Raw genomic sequence first — 17975 nt, 5'->3', positions numbered from 1 at the left:
TAATGACAGCCATGCAACCTGAGACCAACTACACTTGTGAACAAAATATCATGACCATCTACCTTACAGTGTGTTGAGCTGCTTTTCACCATGGTAACTGCTTGCACCTGGCATAGTACCAAATACACAAGACTGCAGGTACCCTCAGTATCCTGGACCATCCGGACAGGACATCCCAGGGTTCGTCAATGGAGCAAGGCGATAGCATGAACTGGCAAATGCTGCTTAGTTGTTAGTTAGTTATTTGGTTTTTAGGAGCATTAGCAGCTAAGGCCATATTGCTCCGGGGATATGCAGTGGTCATTCTCTGACCTTTCCGCATCCTCCGTATTTGGTGGTCAAGGGCTCGAACCCCGGTCTAATCAAGAAGCGTGTGCTACACACTACTGCTTCTGCCCACCTGGCTTCGGAGGTGATGGCAAATGCTGCATACCACAAACGTTTGATGGCATTGATGTTCAGGAGAATTTGATGGCCAAAGGAACACAGCACGGGTTTGAAGGTCATGTCCAAGAAATTCTTGGACATGGCCTTCAAACTAATCCCTGCACAATGTGGGCCTTGTGACATGAAGTTGTCTTGTTAAAAGAGTCCAGTACCATCAGGATACATGGTCACCATGTAGGACAAAACTTTATCTGAAACAATACCTAGGTAGGATCCGGCGATGAGGGTATGTCCAACGGGGATGAGCAGACCCAGCAATGTCCACGAAAACATCCCTCAAACCATCATACCACTGCTGGGCCTGTTTTCATTCAACCATGCAGTTTGGCTGAAGCTGTTCACTGGCATGATGGAGTTGGAACCATGATTCATCAGATCAGGTGACTTTTCCAGGTTAGGAAAAGAGTCACCTGATCATACAATGTCCAGGAACAGTGCCTGCACGCCCACTGCAGGTGGAAGTGTTAATGGCAGCACACAATGACAGCATACATAAAACCTGAATAAATTACAAGTTGAACTGCTTTCAGAAGGACCAATATTGATATAAACTATTTAAGGGGTCTAATCTGAACCCCTACCAACAAGAATTCAACAAGATTTGTGCTAAAGGAAGGGTTACACATTATTTTAAAAATTATATGGGTAGTTAATTTTTTGTGTGGGTTGCTTACATATAATATACTTAATGCAGATCTGATTTTTCTTCCCCAATTCTGGGAGGGGACTACACTATCATAATCTACATTTTTCAAATTTAAAAAGAGCAAGGAAAAAAGTAACAGAAATGTTCTTATTAAGCAGTGTAATTAAATGCAGAAAATATGGGCATTTGTTTGGAAAATAAATGCAGCTTACCTCTTGTTCTTTTTTTCATTCTTAAGGGTTTTGATGATAACACTGAAGATGAAATTCCTTGTAACCTAACAGGCACAGAAAATGTAGACATATGACACTTGGGTTGATCTTCTTGGTCTTTCTGAATTTGTTCACTCAGTTTTTGGATACTTGCAGGCTGCCTGAGTTTCATTAACATGCGTTTATTTAGCTGCAAGCGTGCTTTCCTTAAAATATTTTTAGTCCTCTTCTGATTAGATGCCCGAAGCTGTAAATCACTTTTCCAGCGAGACAATGGTGATGAATTAGATGCTAATGGTACAGTACTTACACATTTACTAGGTGGTAATGCAGAAAGAGTATCAGATCCTTTTAACCTACCTTCCCACTGAGATTTCAGTAATTTTTCAATTTTTGCAGCAACCTTTTCCAATTTGTTTTCTGATTTCTTAACTTCTGATTTTGTTACATCACTCAGTTTTGTAGATTTCACATCTGAAGTCTCTTGTAAAACTTTCTTTGGAAGATCAGAGTGCTTAGCTGGCTTTTCCCTTGGCCTCTGAGCCATGATATCTGCATATTTACTTACCATATCTGGCTTTATAATATCTTTAAAAGATCCTGAAGAGGTCCCAGTACCTGAGCTTTTGTCATCACTTTTTTTCAGACCAAATGGAGAATCATAACTCATTTCTGAAAGTTTCATCTGCACTTTGAAGCTTGGCTTCCAGGGTCTCTTCCCTTCTACAACTAATGGTTGATCCAAAAGACCTAGTTTTTTGGAAGGAGGTTCCTTCCCATCAAGTAATAATTGCTTACTGATATCTGGAGAATCTTTTTCTGCATTTGTGTCAACAGAAGAATTACTTTCAGGTATGCTCAAAGATGATTCAGATGTATTATCATCATCTTTACTTCTTTTAGTTTCAAAATAATGAATTGATGATTCATATTCATTTAAATATCGTTTACGTGGAAATATTCTTCGAGATGATCTTGCACTTACAGTAGGTAAAATAAACCTTTTTCTTCCTACACTGAGAGAAACTGGTTGCTCACCAGTTTTTAAAGAAGTATCTGACTTCTGTTCAACATCTGATACAACAGGTGATTTTGGTTTGTCAGATTTTACTTCCAGCAACCTCTCTTCACGACAGGATTGTCTTGTTATAACTTCTGTGGTCTTAACCGATTTTCTTCCTGCAAACCTGCCACCAGAAGAGCGAAACACTCTCTTTGGAGGAGTATAATTTATTTTTTTCCTCCTTGTACATGATCTAGTTTTAAATGATTTCTTTGAATATTTTTTCTTTACATGTTTGCCAAGTTCATTTTTTTTCTTCTTGGTATCACTATCTGGTCTTTTCTTTGCTTTGTCCAACAAACGTTTGGCAACAACCTTTTCCATTCGCTTTCTTGGTAAATTTTCATTAGTAATCTCTTTTGATCCTATGGATTCTGTTTTTGTACCACCTGGTTTGTTTTTAATAATTTCTTCAGTTTGTTTTTTGATATATGGCAATTTTATATCAAAAAATGTCTTTTCACCAGGTGCTTTCCTTGGAGTAAATGGAGCTTTATTTTTAAGATACCTTTTTGGAGTTTTATTGCTGGAGATATTCTTTGATCTCTTTTTTCTAAAAGTTGATGATTTGCATAGTCCCTCCTTAATCATTTTGTCATAAGATTTCCTTATAACCGCCCTCATCCCACTCCTACCACGAGAGGAAGATGATGAGGCATCAGACTCTGTCGATTCTGATGTACGTTTCTCTTGCAATGAAGATTCAGAAGTAACAGAACTGACATCAGTTTGGGTATCCAGTTCATAATTTTCAATGTCATGTCGCTTTCTTAATTTTTGTACTACTGTAGAATTTGAACTCTGCAAATCTTCATCTGTGAAGCCTTCAAACTCTTCTTCCTGAAAATAATTCAAGAGTTAATAAACCACATTAACAGAAATTTTCTAATACTTTCTTTTAAAGGCCATGCATATATATTGCAGAAAATTCTGATTAAAATTCGTTTCAACATTAGATTAAAAATAATGATTAACAGCTGCCCATGTTATTTTAAAGAGACTGGCTCTAATTTATATGCTTTGCTTTTAACCATTTGATAAAAATTCACATACTGTAAATCTCTCATCTTTATCATGTATCCTTATTGTTGCTACATGTATAATCTACAACTCTATATATGAATTATATTTTTATTTTCACCATGTACCAGATGTAATATCTGTTTGGTAACAAATTTATTATTATTCCAATGTTCAAAACACTGAATTAAACACACTTTTGCTAATTATCCTCTTTAATTTTTGGTAAAAACATTTGAAATACTTATACATAATGTGCTATCAGATTTATTTTAACTAAACGTAATGTCCATCATGAATTCATTAAGGGCAGATCAACCCTAACACTATTTCACATCTACGTTGTGTTGCCACTTTATTAGGTACACCCCTGCTGTGCACACAAATGGTTTGCCCACAATGTTGCAAGTCACATGACCTACACCTCCATTGTGGATATAAATGCAGCAGAACCTTTCTAGTATCAGTTAAGCGTACAAACCTTAGCAAGAATGGGGAAAAGAAGTGATCTAATGGACTTCGAACGTGGCATGTTAGTGTGACGTGCTGGACAAAGCATCTCTGAAACGGCAGTTCTCTTGACCTTCTCACGCACCACAGTTTCAAGGGTGTATCGAGAATGGTGCAACGAACAGAAAACATCCTCTCAACGACTCCTGTGGAAGAAAATCACTTGTTGATGAGAGAGGTCGGAAGAAGATGGCTAGAATTGTGCAAACAAACAGACGAGCCACAATGTCGCACATCACGTCAGAATACAACCTTGGTGCACAGAACAAAATATCACAACGGACCACTAGTCGTCGCACTTTGTCACGAATGGGCTATAACAGCCGACAGCCACATCGCGTACCTTTGTTATCAATGAAGAACAAGAGAGCACGCCTCCTGTGGGCATAGCAACACCAGCACTGCACTATCGAGGATTAGAAAACAGTTGCTTGGTCTGACGAGTCAAAGTTCCTGGTGTGATGTTGATGGAAGGCTCAGAATTTGGTGAAAACAACATGAATCCATGGAACCGTCATGTCTGACATTACTGTGTAAGGTGGTGGGAACGGAGTTATGGTGTGGGGAATGTTTTCTTGCACACGTTGGGTCCATTGATACCCATAGATTCATGTCTGAATGCCACATCATACCTAAACATCGTTGCTGACAAAGTGCATCCATTCATGTTGACAGTTTATCCTGAGTCAGATGGTTACTTCCAGCAGCATAATGTGTCGGTGCACAAAGCCCAAATGACTATGGAATGGTTTCAGGAACATGACAATGACTTTTCTTTGCTGCAGTGGCCTGCTCAGTTACCTGGATCTCAATCCTATTGAACATCTTTGGGACGAGCCCGAAAGGACTGTTTGCTGCAGGCATAAACCTCCGTTGAATCTCAAGCAACTGCATGACACACTCATGTCTGCATAGTACTCCATTCCTGCACAACATTTTCAGCATCTTGTTCAATCCATGCCTAGACAAATTCAGGCTGTTTTGAAGGCTAAAGGAGGCTCAAGATACTACTAGGTAGGTGTACCTAATAAAGTGGCAGCACAGTGTACATTCATAAGTGATTTGAAAATGAAATGCACAAGGCATAATTCTTATGGGTTTTTGGAATTAACTATATAGTATCGGTGTAAATACACCATAGTTAACCCATAAATTTGAGTAAGTAGTGTAGAAGGCATCGTTTTAATTATATCTCATATTGTGGTTGCTTTCACAATGAGATAGAGATATTGCACTACTTCAAATAAGTATAAATAGTCTTCTCAAAAGAGATAGCAGTATAAATACTGCTATCTCTTTTGTGAAGGCAACTACAATATGAGATAAATTAAAACGATGCCTTCTACACTACTTACGTAGTTCAAATTTATGGGTTAACTATGGTGTATTTAGACCGATACTATATAATTCATAAGTGAAGAATGTTTTTAGGAATGGAGATATCAGAAGTATACCTAGGAAAGTAGATGAAAAAATTGTTCCACTTTCCAGGCAATGGATCCTATCCAATTACAGTGAAACTTCCCTTTAACGGACAGCCATGGGGAACGAAAATGTGTCCGTTAGAGAGAAGTGTCCGCTAACAAGAAGTCTGAGGTAGGAAAAAAAAAAAGAATGAAAGAAAAATCTTTAAACATTTAATGTAAAATTAAATTAAAATATATACAGATTTTGAACAATATTTTTGTAAATAATATACAATTACATACACAAGAGATAAAGAAACATTGTTAAACATTTAATGTAAAATTAAATTAAATTATATACAGATTTTGCACAATATTTTTGTAAATAATATACGTACAATTGTGCTATGCATATTATGCCTTTATCTTAAGAAAAATGCATACAGTAATCACTTATTTTCTTTTGCACCTTCTTCCGGCTGATAATTTTGTTTTCAACATTTGTTTGGAGTGAAGAAACCATCGAAAGTCCTTCAGTATCTTCTTCGGCGGCAAAAAACATTTTTAAATGATTGATTTGTATGAGCGCTTCTTCTATTTTCATCGGTGGTTCGTCGTTAATATGTTCTTCGACAGAATGACCTCCTTCCATTTCTTCATCCTCATGAGGAACTTCTTGAAAAATATCGATGATAATGTCGTTGATATCTAGAGCACCATCTTCTGCAGTGAGGTGTGAGTCTATATCTTTATAGCCAAGGTCACTTGTAGCGGAAGTATCGTACATTATCAATAGATGTTGAAGTTCTTGTTCTTCTTGGTGCTCCACATTGCTGTTCACAACTTCAATTTTTGCGTTTGAGAAGCCAGACTTTACAAAACAGTTCACGACAGTTTGTTTTCTAATTGCGTTTACTGAAGAGGAAATCCACTGAATCGCATCTAGGATGCTGAGTTTCTTTGCAAGGTCACTCGCACATGTTACATCGTTCATGTTTGCAATGAGATGTCTTAAAACAAGTGAAGTTTAAAATTTTTTATTATCCCTTGATCCAAGGGCTGACACTCTACAGATGTGTTTGGTGGCAGAAAAATGATTTGAATGTTGGACAATTCAATGTGCGGGTGAGATCCAGCATTATCCATGAAAAGAATAATTTTTCTGTTTTGACGAATCATGTTTTGGTTAAAGTGACTTATCCATTCGCTCATGATATCTCGTGTCATCCACGCTTTTTTATTAGACTTCCAGTCAACATCCAAAAGATTCAACTTTATGCCCTTGAAACAACGAGGATTTTGTGGGTTTCCTATAACAAGAGGTTGTTCAAAGTCTCCCAGCATATTTGTACACAACAGTACAGTCAAGCGTTCCTTAGAAATTTTTCCGCCTTTGCACGTTTGGTTTTTTAGACTCATTGTTTTTTCAGGAAGAGTTTTAAAAAAACAACCCTGTTTCGTCACAGTTGCAAATATCCTTAGCTTCAAAATCACGACATAAATCTTCCAATTTGATGGTCCACTCTGTTACAACCCCCATATCAACAGATCCACCTTCACCACTTACGGTTTTCCAAGAAATTTTATGCCGAGTTTTGAACTTGTCTAGCCATCCCACAGAAGCTCTGAACTCGTTTACTCCCACAGATTTCGCAACCTCCAAAGCCTTTTCCCTAATAATAGGCCCATTAATGGGAATTTTTTTAGCACATGCGCGACAAATTTGAAGTCCAACAGTTTTCAGGAATGATTTTTGAACCTGATCATTTCCGTGTTGCCAAAATTGTTTGAGCAGTTCATTTTTTTTTCTTTAGGATGTCGCTTACCTGCGTCTTCCCGATTTTGAATTTTGTAGCGAGATTGCGAACACTATTATTTTGCCGATCATACGCATTAATGAGTTCGACTTTATCTTTTAAAGTTAAATGTTTACGAGAAGACATTGTGCACTTCACACGACACTGAACAAAACTGAAAACTGAAACTGAAAAGACAGAAGGTCGACCATATTCTCTCCCCCCCCCCCCGCACACACCGAATTCATCAGAAGTTTTACACGTGCCTTAAAATTCTTGAAAAAGGGTTTAGAACTGCGACGTAAACCTTGATAAAATTCAGAGAATCGGAAATAGAAAATAAACACACGATTAAGGCAATACATGGAAGAAACATTCCTAGAAAAAGGGCCGTGAGCTCGCCCGCTGTCCGTTATGGGGAGAACAAATTAAGTGCTAATCTAAACAAAACAGTGCAGATTGCCTGTCCGCGTCTGTTACAGAGAATGTCCGCTAGACAGAAGCTGCAAACACGTTAAAACCAATGGAGGTGAGTTGGGGAATTTGAAAATGTCCGTTGTAGAGAGATGTCCGTTGTAGAGAGAGAGAGATGTCCGTTAACGAGAGGTGTCCGTTAGGAGAAGTTTCACTGTATATTAAAAAAGGAGAAAAAAGGGTAAGCAAGCATTTACACACGATTTTGAGAGCACCACTAGATTTGAGGGAGGTAAATACAGATTATGCAAATGTCTCTCCTATTCGCAAAGGAAGGAACAAAGGGTGACGAATTACAGAAATGTAAACTTAACTTCTGTGCCAGAGAAAATCAGCAGTTACAGAACTAATGCAGAGTAATCTTTAATTAAAGGGGTGCAGTTATAGGAAGGCAATCACAACACAAATTTCTTAAAGCAAGATCTTGTCTAACCAATCCTGATCAATTACCATGACACACTCACAAAGGAACTGGACTCAAAAAACAATATTGACACCATATACTTAGATTGGAGCAGTATGGCATTATGGGCAGGTTGCTGATATGGACAACCAGACTATCTATCTATCACTCAACCAGACATGCTTGTCAGCATGTCTGGTTGAGTGATAGAAGAAAGAAAGAAATTGATTATTAATAGCCAGTGCTCTTCACAGACTAATTTTTTTAGTGCTGTCCTTCAGGATTTGGTGCAGGGACCCTTACTGTTTTCAATATACTTTAGCATTGGTAGAGGCATATGATATAAGAAAGCAAGCTTATGCAGCATCAGCCAAAAAAAAAATCACGCTTCCATTTCACCGCTCTGTTCGTTCCAAATACCTGTCCAGCCCGGCCTTAAATTTATTTAGGCTATCAACTTCCACAACAAAAGATGGAAGTCTGTTCCACCAATCAACTACCCGCTGGCTAAAGGCAAACTTCCACACATCTATCCAACAACCATCTTTCCTCAACTTGAATTTATACTCTCTCAGGTGATTATTCTGAGCAAGACAGAATCCCATCGGCATTGAACATGCTCAAACCATTCAAGGCTTTATTACACCTCAATCAGATTCTCCCCTCAATCAGATCACCTTGAAGGTGATCTGATTGAGGGGAGAATCTGATTGAGGAGAGAATTGAGGGTACAGAGAAGGGAATCTTGTTTCCCTTCTCTGTACTTGTTCCCAACAGCTCTACATCCTTCTTAAAATGAGGCTTCCAAACCTGTATACAGTACTCAAGGTATTGCCTTATACAAGGGGATAATCACCTCCTTATCCCTGCTAGAAAAATTCCTGTATATCATTGACAAGACACCATGAGCTACTCTTGCAGATCATCTGCACTGCTCAGAAAAATTCATATCTGCCTGCACAATTACCCCCAGGTCCTTTTCATTCTCTACCACTGTCAGTGTTGAACCACAGAGTTGATACGTTACTCTGGGGTTGCTGCTTCCTATATGTAGTACTTTACATTTGTCAATGTTAAACCTCATTTGCCATATCTCAGCCCATCTGCTCAACTTTTCTAAATCCTGTTGCAGCAGCGTATTGTCATTGGTGTCCTTAACAACCCTGCCAACCTTCGTATCGTCTGCAAACTTGGACATTAAGCCTGATATGCCATCATCAGTATCATTTATAAATACCGAAAACAACAATGAACCGAACACTGACTGAGAGACTCCACTAATAACATTAGTCCACGAAGAGCAATGTCCATTGATTACCACTCTCTGTCTTCTCCCACTTAACCATCCCTTTATCCATAGCAGCAATTTGCCTCCAAATCAACACTACTCCAATTTGTGCAGCAGTCTTCCATGTGCAACAGTATCAAAAGCCTTTCTAAGATCCAAATATATGATATCAAAGTTATTCCCTGCATCCAGTTCCTTTGTGACCACATCATAGTATGCAATCAAATTGGTCAGATAAGACTTCCCCTTAACAAAACCATGCTGTGTCCGAGCTATAACTGAAGTCTTATCTAGATGATCCTGCAGTGCTTCTTTAACCAGTACTTCCATTAATTTCCCTGGAACAGAAGTTAAACTAACAGGTCTATAATTAATTGTGTCACCCTTTGATCCTCCTTTGTGAATTGGGGTCACATTTTCACATCTCCTGTCCAGGGTACCCATGAGTCAAAGGAAGCTCTCATAATTGTTATGGCTAAGGTTTTGCTTACTTCCTTTGCTGCCTCCTTTTATATAACTGGATAGATACCATCCACTCCCGGGTGCCTTTTTTTATGTTTATCTTCAACAATTTCTCCTCCACCTTTCCCCTCTCAGTTATTACAAAATCATCTAGCTCAAGGTTAGTCAGTCACTTGATATGCTTTCATCGCATATCAAGTTTAATGACAAAATTTTCTGAGATAGAAAGGTTGGCATGGTAGTTAATGACAAGAATGAGGGTATGCTACTGCAACAAGAGATAGAAAAATTAGACAGGCTAAGAAGTGGTAACTGAGGTTTATTTAACATTGATAAATATAATGTACTACACTTGAGTAGTGGTAATGCTAGAATAATATATCAATTGAGTGACATACTCAGTGTGAAGAAGAACAAAAAACACTTAAGGGTTATTATATTGTCTGATGTGAATTCCCATGAGCAATGCACACATGCTGCTAGGAAAGCTGATGAGGTTCTGTCAATGACACAGGAATTTCGGTAGCGTTTTACAATGCAATGGTTAATGGTTACGCCACATCTTCAGTACTGCATACAAATTTGAAAATCTGATTTGGGGAAGGATGGTAGTCTGCTGGTGCGCAAAAAAAGAGAAACAAGGTTAGTCAGTGACACAAAACTCTTACCAAGAAAGACTTGGAAACTATACAACTGCAAGGAAACCTAACTGGAGTATTTATGACTTGAAATCGACTAAGCAAACTAACTGTGAGGGCATCCTTACTGTTTCTTGCACAATGTACATATACACCTCAGTCAGATAACATATAGGGAAACATATAAACTGAAAAAGGGTGGTTTCAAGAGAGATGTGAAAATTTGCTTTCAGCCAGAGAGTAAAGTGACTGTCAGAACAAACTTCCATCTAGTGTTCTTAAAGTGGATAGTTTGAATAAATTTAAGGATTAAAAAAAATTATTACAGAAGATAAAACAAATGGTGTGCATATTTTTTTTTTTTTTTTTTTTGCTAACCCTGTATAAGCTTGCTTCCTTCAATCATTTGCCACTATTACTAATACTTTCACTATTTCAGAGGATGCGGAAAGGTCAGGAGCAATATGGCCTTAGTTGCTAATGCTCCTAAATAACAAACAAACAATTTCAGAATTAAATATCAAAGACACTAAGGATGATTCTTATCAATTAGATACATTTTTTATCAACTTTACTGAATATTTTGATAATTATGATTAGACTATTCTAAAATTACATTATGACACAAATGGATATCTTTACTGACTCACTCATTTCTTAAAAAAAGAGATTTAAAACTTAAGATTTTACCACACTGAGTATATTGTATCATTGAAGAACCTGACCTTGATCCCTATTTATTATTTATAATCAAAGACAGTCAATTTATGTAGATTAAGGGTAATCTTTTCTCAGATACTGGAATCATCATATGAAGTCCTATACAATAAAAATAAAATATTCAAATATAATGCACATGCAAGTAGACATATATTTGTCACTCTATCTTTTTTTTTTTTTATGCTAGTTAATGATGCTAGATGCAATTAACTTCTGAAATAACCTCTTCACTGTCCACTAGCATCTTATTTTTGTAAGATTCTACTGGACTACAAAGAGGTTATTTATATTATAGTACAAGTAATAGCATTTGCCATATAATGCAAGGATGCCACAGGCTATTTTGCACTGACCAAAAATAAAATAAAATAAAAATAAACCACCAAGTAGAGAAGAAAATACAAATTATATGCTTTCCTCCTCACACAGGCGAGAAGGAAAGTGTATGTTGACCTTTGTTGACATTGTTGAGATTTATTCAAAGTTCACCTTCCAGTTGACCTTTGAATTCATTCAACGTTTCAGTTAACCTATGAATTCATTCAACGTTTCAGTTAACCTTTGAATTTATTCAAACTGTCGGCCTCAACTACCTGAAAAAATAACTTGTTCCCACAATCAATGACTTGCTGGAAAAAAGAAAATTTCCTGCAATCTAGTCTAAACTTCTTCCCCAATAATTTGAATTTATGGTCCCTAGTTCCAGAATTCCTTTTTATCTTCTTCTTCTTTTGATGACATCTCCTACTGGAGGATGCCGATCACCATACTGTACTTCTCTCTCTCTCTGTGTCTTGGGCAAGATGAAAAAGATCCTCAGCTGATCTGCCAGTCCAGTTGCAGACCTGGCCCCATTTCTCAGTTTCCCAGCTTCATATAAGGTTCTAACGTTCCATGTTCCTATTATTCCTAATGAAAGTTTTTGTCACCCAGGGATTCTTAGCATCCCTGTCCCATTTAAAGGATGATGGAGACTTGGGGACCATCCCTCTCGTTGTACTAGCCATGGTGATTATTCTTGGGAAGCATAGTACAGTAGTTCTTTATAACAGAGAAAATTCCACCTTCATTCATTTTACTAATCCCATTTTAGAGTCTTATAAACCTCAATCAGGTGGGTAGACCACATAATCAAGTCTTTCATCGTACAGTCACCCTTTTGCGGATCACACCGTGTAAGTGGCCCATCTTTGGACCCTTTCAAGAAGCTGTGTTTTTTCAGATGAGGTCTCCATACCTGAACACAGTATTCCAAATGTGACCTTACAATTGCCTTATACAGTGAGATTATCACCTCATCTGTAGAGGATAATATTCAATAAATCACTGATAGGACACCATGAGCTTTCCTGGCTGCCTGTTCACACTACTCAGAAAACTTCATACTTGCCCATATCCTAACTCCCAGATACCTTTCTTCCTCTACTGTTTTTAATTCAAACCCACCAAGTGTATAATTTATTTTGGGGTTACTATTCCCAAGTGTAAGACCTGCATTTTGCCACACAAAAACATATCTGCCACTTTTCTGACCATCACTGAAGTCTATTCAAGTCATCCTGAAGGAGTGCTGCTTGGCCCTAATTATTAATGACTCTACTTATGTCATCTATAAATTTTGACACCATACCTTCTATTCCTTCATTGATGTTGTTTATGAAAATCAGACAACAGTGGTCCAAGAACCAATCCTTGGGAGACCCCATTTGTGACATTACACCAACCTGAAGAGTATCCATTAATCACAACCCTCTGCCTTCCGCCTTGCAGCAATCTATCTCAGAATCTTTCCAGTAATCCCAACATGTTCCAGCTTATACAGTAACCTCTCATCAGGGACTGAGTCAAATACTTTGCTAAAATCCAAATAAACTATGTCAAAATCGTTCCCTACATCCAGCTCATGAGTAACCATGACAAAATAGTCTACTAAGTTAATTAAACATGATTTTCGCTTATCAAAATCATTACATGGTTTTGTTAAGGGAAAATCATGTTTAACTAAATACCCTGCCATGTAAATCTAAATGTCCCTGGATTGCACTCTTAATCACTACCTCTAAGATTTTCCCCACCACTGAAGTCGGATTGTAGTTACCAATTTCGCTCTTAGAATCGCCTTTAAGTATTGATAATATGTTGGCACTTCTAAAATCCAATGGTATCCCTCCCGAGTCCAAAGATGCCCTCATACTTAAACTCAAAGATTCAATACACTCCCTCAAAATTACTGGGTCTAGGCCATCAACTCCAGGAGCCTTACTTGCCTTTATGATCAAAAGATTTTCAAATAAACAGTCATCTGTAATTTTGAAATCACTAATTTCTTATGGCTTAGCCTCACTCACACAGCCTCTTCTCAGCAAGGCGGGTCCTTTCGTCAGGAAAGACAGATGTAAAGTACCTATTCACTTCATCTGCACTATCAGCTGGATTTCCCAGATATTGACTGGAATTTGAGGGTTGGTCACTCACGCACTAGCAAGGCTTTTGGGATTTATTGGATGATTGTTTTCTACATCAGCATGTTCAGGAGACAACTAGAGGGAGTAATACTCTTGATCTGATTATCAGTAGTGATTCCTCATGCATTAAGAATCTGCAGATAAAGGAACCACTAGGTGGCAGTGATCACAGTGTGCTGAAGTGGGATTTACTCAAAGAGGTAACTACCATCAGGGGAAGGGTTTTTGCTTTCGTAAACATGACTATGGTGGTCTGAGACAGTATTTAAATTCTATATGGTGGGACCAACTGATGATGTTACCAACAGCAAATTCAAAATCGGAAGCATTCAAAGAATTAATCTTGGAAGCTACTAGGCTTTACATACAAACTAAGAAATATTGTTCAAAGTTTAGGCCTAAATGGATGTCAGATAAACTAATGAGACAGATGGTAGAGAAGAAAAATGCATGGGATATATATAAATTAATGGGTAACATGGAAGCCTATGATAGATACAAGTTGGTCTGTAACAAAGTCACAAAGGAGATTAGGCAGGCAAAGGCAGATTATGAGAAACCCTTGACAAAGGATGCAAAGAAAAACAGAAAAGAGTTTTTTACCTATGTAAACTCTAGAAGGAAAGGGATGAATCAGATTGGTCCACTGGATATTGATGGTTCAACTGTTGATGATCCTGCTCAGGTGGCTAACAAACTAAACGAGTATTTTCATCTACATTCACACATGAGGAGTTATTCAAAAAGGGGAATGCCAGAGGTGAAGTAAACTCTGGCAGTGAACTAGATAATTTTGTAATAACTGAGAGGAAAGTGGAGGAGAAATTGTTGAGGATAAACATAAAAAAGGCATCTGGGGTGGATGTGATGTATCCAGTTATATTAAAGGAGGCAGCAAAGGAGGTAAGCAAACCCTTAGCTATAATTATGAGAGCTTCTTTGGACTCAGGGAAGGTACCCATAGACTGGAGATGTGCAAATGTGACGCCAATTCAATAGGATTAAAGGCTGACACAAGTAATTACAGGTAGGTCCCGTTTTACGATGGTTCAATTTACGACTTTTCACATTAACGAATGTTTCAAAATATTACCTGAAAAAACTGAAAATAACAAAAAAAAAAAAAATCACAACTCAATAACACGTTGCAGCAACACCTACAAGTCCAAACACGCACTAGGCATTTCTTTTGCTTTTCGTGGTGAATTGTGGGCGGAATGATAGCTATGCCAAAAATTGTTTACATTCAGTGTGCCACGTTTGTTTCGTTGTGAATTTTCCCTCAATTGTTAACGGGTTACACAGTGTTATTCTCATAAATAATAATAATTTTTTTGTAACCATGAGCTCTAAGCGTAGGGCAGTTTCTGTGCAGGGGGGCACAAAGAGTGTAAAACACTAACAATTAAGGAGAAAATGGATGTGAACGTCACATGGAGCCTCTTGAGCATCGGTCGGATGTGTGTAAGGCGTTGAGTTTAGCACCTTCTGCTGTATTAACGATTATTAACAATGTTGATAAAATTAAGCGCACACAGGGATAACAAGTGTGTCATCCTCCAGAACAACTTCGAACCTTGGACTCTGCTGACGAGGCTAGTAGGGGCCAGACGTGTTCAAAGCCGCTAAGTGGATTTTTCTTATTTATTGATTTGAAATTATTGTTTTTCTAAAACTTTTGATTTAAATTTAGTAGTATAGCATTATTTTGTGATTTTCTGATTAATTTGGTGTATTTATTCTTTACTCGGCCTTGCAGTTGCATAAAAGTATCGGTAAGGGTATCCACGTGTTACAAGTCGCAACTCCGCTGAACGAGAAGTTTTTTTTAGCCATATTTAGCCGCTTATTGAATATTTTTTACATCAAATTATTTTTTGTAAGTAGCTTATAGAGCTAGTAAGGATCGTTAGTTTATTCTGAATTGAGACAGCGAGATTTGAAAGTTAATTAATACTTAAGTGTCCATAGATTACCGTTCGTAACTTCCCGCCGTTGTCTTTGTCATACGATCGTTATATATCGAACCTAGATAGCGTTAGTATAGTATAGGTTATAATATTTTCAGTGATCGGTAAAATCTATTAAACTTGTTGAGCTTCATTGAACATATACCGACTTAGATTACAAACGTAACATAATTAATTAATACATAACTGATACGGAAGTTATATAAAGGGAACTCGGAGATAATTAATACTTGACACTAAAAAATATATATCCCATTATAACTGTGTTGGGACATAAATTAGGGTTATAAACTGAAATTGAAATTTTATTTAAATTAAAAGAAATCATGACTCAGACCAGAGCAGCAAAACAAAAGGCTCAAGCTAATGGAAGTGCTGTGGCTCAGAGGAGAACTGAGGGGGGCAGTTGCCTTCTGAATCACAGCCTTCTAAAATGCACAGCTTGCATGATGTTTGTGGAGCATTCAGGTACGGGACATGATATTGCCATGGGGGATATCTTTGTGTGTGCGCGATGCAAGGAGTGTATCAAAATCAGGCAACAACTCAGCGTTCTTATGGGCCTATATGAGAGCTTGAAGGTCAGGGTGGATGCCCTCGAAGGAACTAAATTGAGGGGCCCATCAAGCTCTCAGCTGCCCACATCAACGCCAGAGCTTGCACTTGGTCGTTGCGCACAACAGCGGCAACCCCCAAGGCAGAATGCGCTGATCCCAAAGGAACTAGTAGTTGTTGGTGACTCTATTGTCAGGGAAATGGGGAACATGCTTTGTAAAAAGGATAGGTGGAACAGGACCAGGGTATGCCTGCCAGGGGCAAAGGTTGATGACGTTGTAGAGCAGATATCATCTTTTAAGGGCACAAAAGGTGATATAACTGTACACGTTGGCACTAATGATATCCAGAGTAGGAGACCGGCAGAATTGCTTAACAAGCACAGGTCACTGTTCAAAAAAAGCCGTGAAATAGGGTTGAATTTGAAAGTGTCTGCAATTCTGCCCAGACACGATAGGAGGGAGTATATGATGAGAGCCTTGTCGATCAATTCGGCCCTGGAAAGAGTGTGCAAGGCTCAAGGGGTAGAATTTTTTTCAGCCTGGACTGTACTTGTTAACAGGAGAGATTGCTTCTACAGGGATGGGATACACTTAAATAGAAAGGATGCAAGAATATTTGCTGATGCTATCGAGGCAGTGTTAGGTGAGTCGGAAAACTGCTAGCTTGCGGGGGAGACAAAGACAAATAGATTAACAGTAGCCACTGGCAGAGTTGAAAGAGATTCTTGCACTGCTTCTATTGGAATGAGCCGCAGCCTGGAAAATAAGATGCAGGATATTTCAGAGACTGCCGGGAGTCATTGCAGTACAAGTAAACACATGGGTTGTGTTAGGGTAGCTAAGAATAGAAATAGGTGCATGTATACTTGCGTGTACACCAATGCTAGGAGTTTAGAAAATAAATTTGATGAATTTGAGGTATTGCTCAAAACATCAAAGGCAGATATTGTTGGGATATCAGAGACGTGGTGTCACACAGATATAAGGAATGCAGAACTGGAATTTGGGGAGTACAACGTCTACAGAAAGGATAGACTGGATAGGAAGGGAGGAGGGGTTATGCTATTAGTTAAGAAATACATAAAATCCAAGGAAGTGAAGCCAGTGGACATCGCTGGACAGTGCAGTGTCGAGTCAGTTTGGTATGACATAAGCATTGGGAGATCAAAATTGAGAGTAGGAGTGTGCAATAGGCCTAATGACTCTGTTGAGTATAATAAGAAACTGTACAGGGAAATAGAGTGGGCCAGTAAATCAGAGAGTCTTATAATGGGAGATTTTAATTTCCCAGATATTGACTGGAATTTGGAGGCTGGTCACTCACACACTAGCAAGACTTTTGTGGATTTATTGGATGATTGTTTTCTACATCAGCATGTTCAGGAGGCAACTAGAGGGAGGAATACTCTTGATTTGATTATCAGCAGTGATTCTTCATGCATTAAGAATCTGCAGATAAATGAACCACTAGGTGGCAGTGATCACAGTGTGCTGAAGTGGGATTTACTCAAAGAGGTAACTACCATTAGGGGTAAAGGGAAGGGTTATTGCTTTCGTAAAGGCGACTACGATGGACTGAGACAGTATTTAAATTCTATACAGTGGGACCGACTGATGATGTTACCAACAGCAAATGCAAAATGGGAAGCATTCAAAGAACTTATCTTGGAAGCTACTAGGCTTTACATAACAACTAAGAAATATTGTTCAGGGTTTAGGCCTAAATGGATGTCAGATGAACTGATGAGGCATATGGCAGAGAAGAAACATGCATGGGATACATACAAATTAACACATGACACAGAAGCCTATGATAGATACAAGTTGATCTGTACCCAAGTTACAAAGGAGGTTAGGCAGGCGAAGGCAGATTACGAGAAATCTTTGGCAAGGGTTGC

The 17975-nt window shown here is 38.2% G+C and overlaps 1 protein-coding gene across 1 annotated transcript in view; it reads right to left on the bottom strand.

The window, feature by feature from the left end:
* The window catches only part of LOC150080133 (uncharacterized), a 348537-nt gene that overhangs the window by 303467 nt on the left and 27095 nt on the right, over positions 1 to 17975 (bottom strand). The window contains exon 2 of the mRNA XM_090380622.1: positions 1306 to 3208. Within this exon, the coding sequence (XP_090236748.1) occupies positions 1306 to 3208 (1903 nt within the window). The remainder of the gene's footprint in view (positions 1 to 1305; positions 3209 to 17975) is intronic.

Source organism: Mastigoproctus giganteus, chromosome 9 (assembly GCF_048544385.1).
Source record: "Mastigoproctus giganteus isolate SK-2022 chromosome 9, ASM4854438v1, whole genome shotgun sequence".
NCBI classification, from domain to species: domain Eukaryota; kingdom Metazoa; phylum Arthropoda; class Arachnida; order Uropygi; family Thelyphonidae; genus Mastigoproctus; species Mastigoproctus giganteus.
This window is presented reverse-complemented; position numbering and strand designations above follow the sequence as displayed.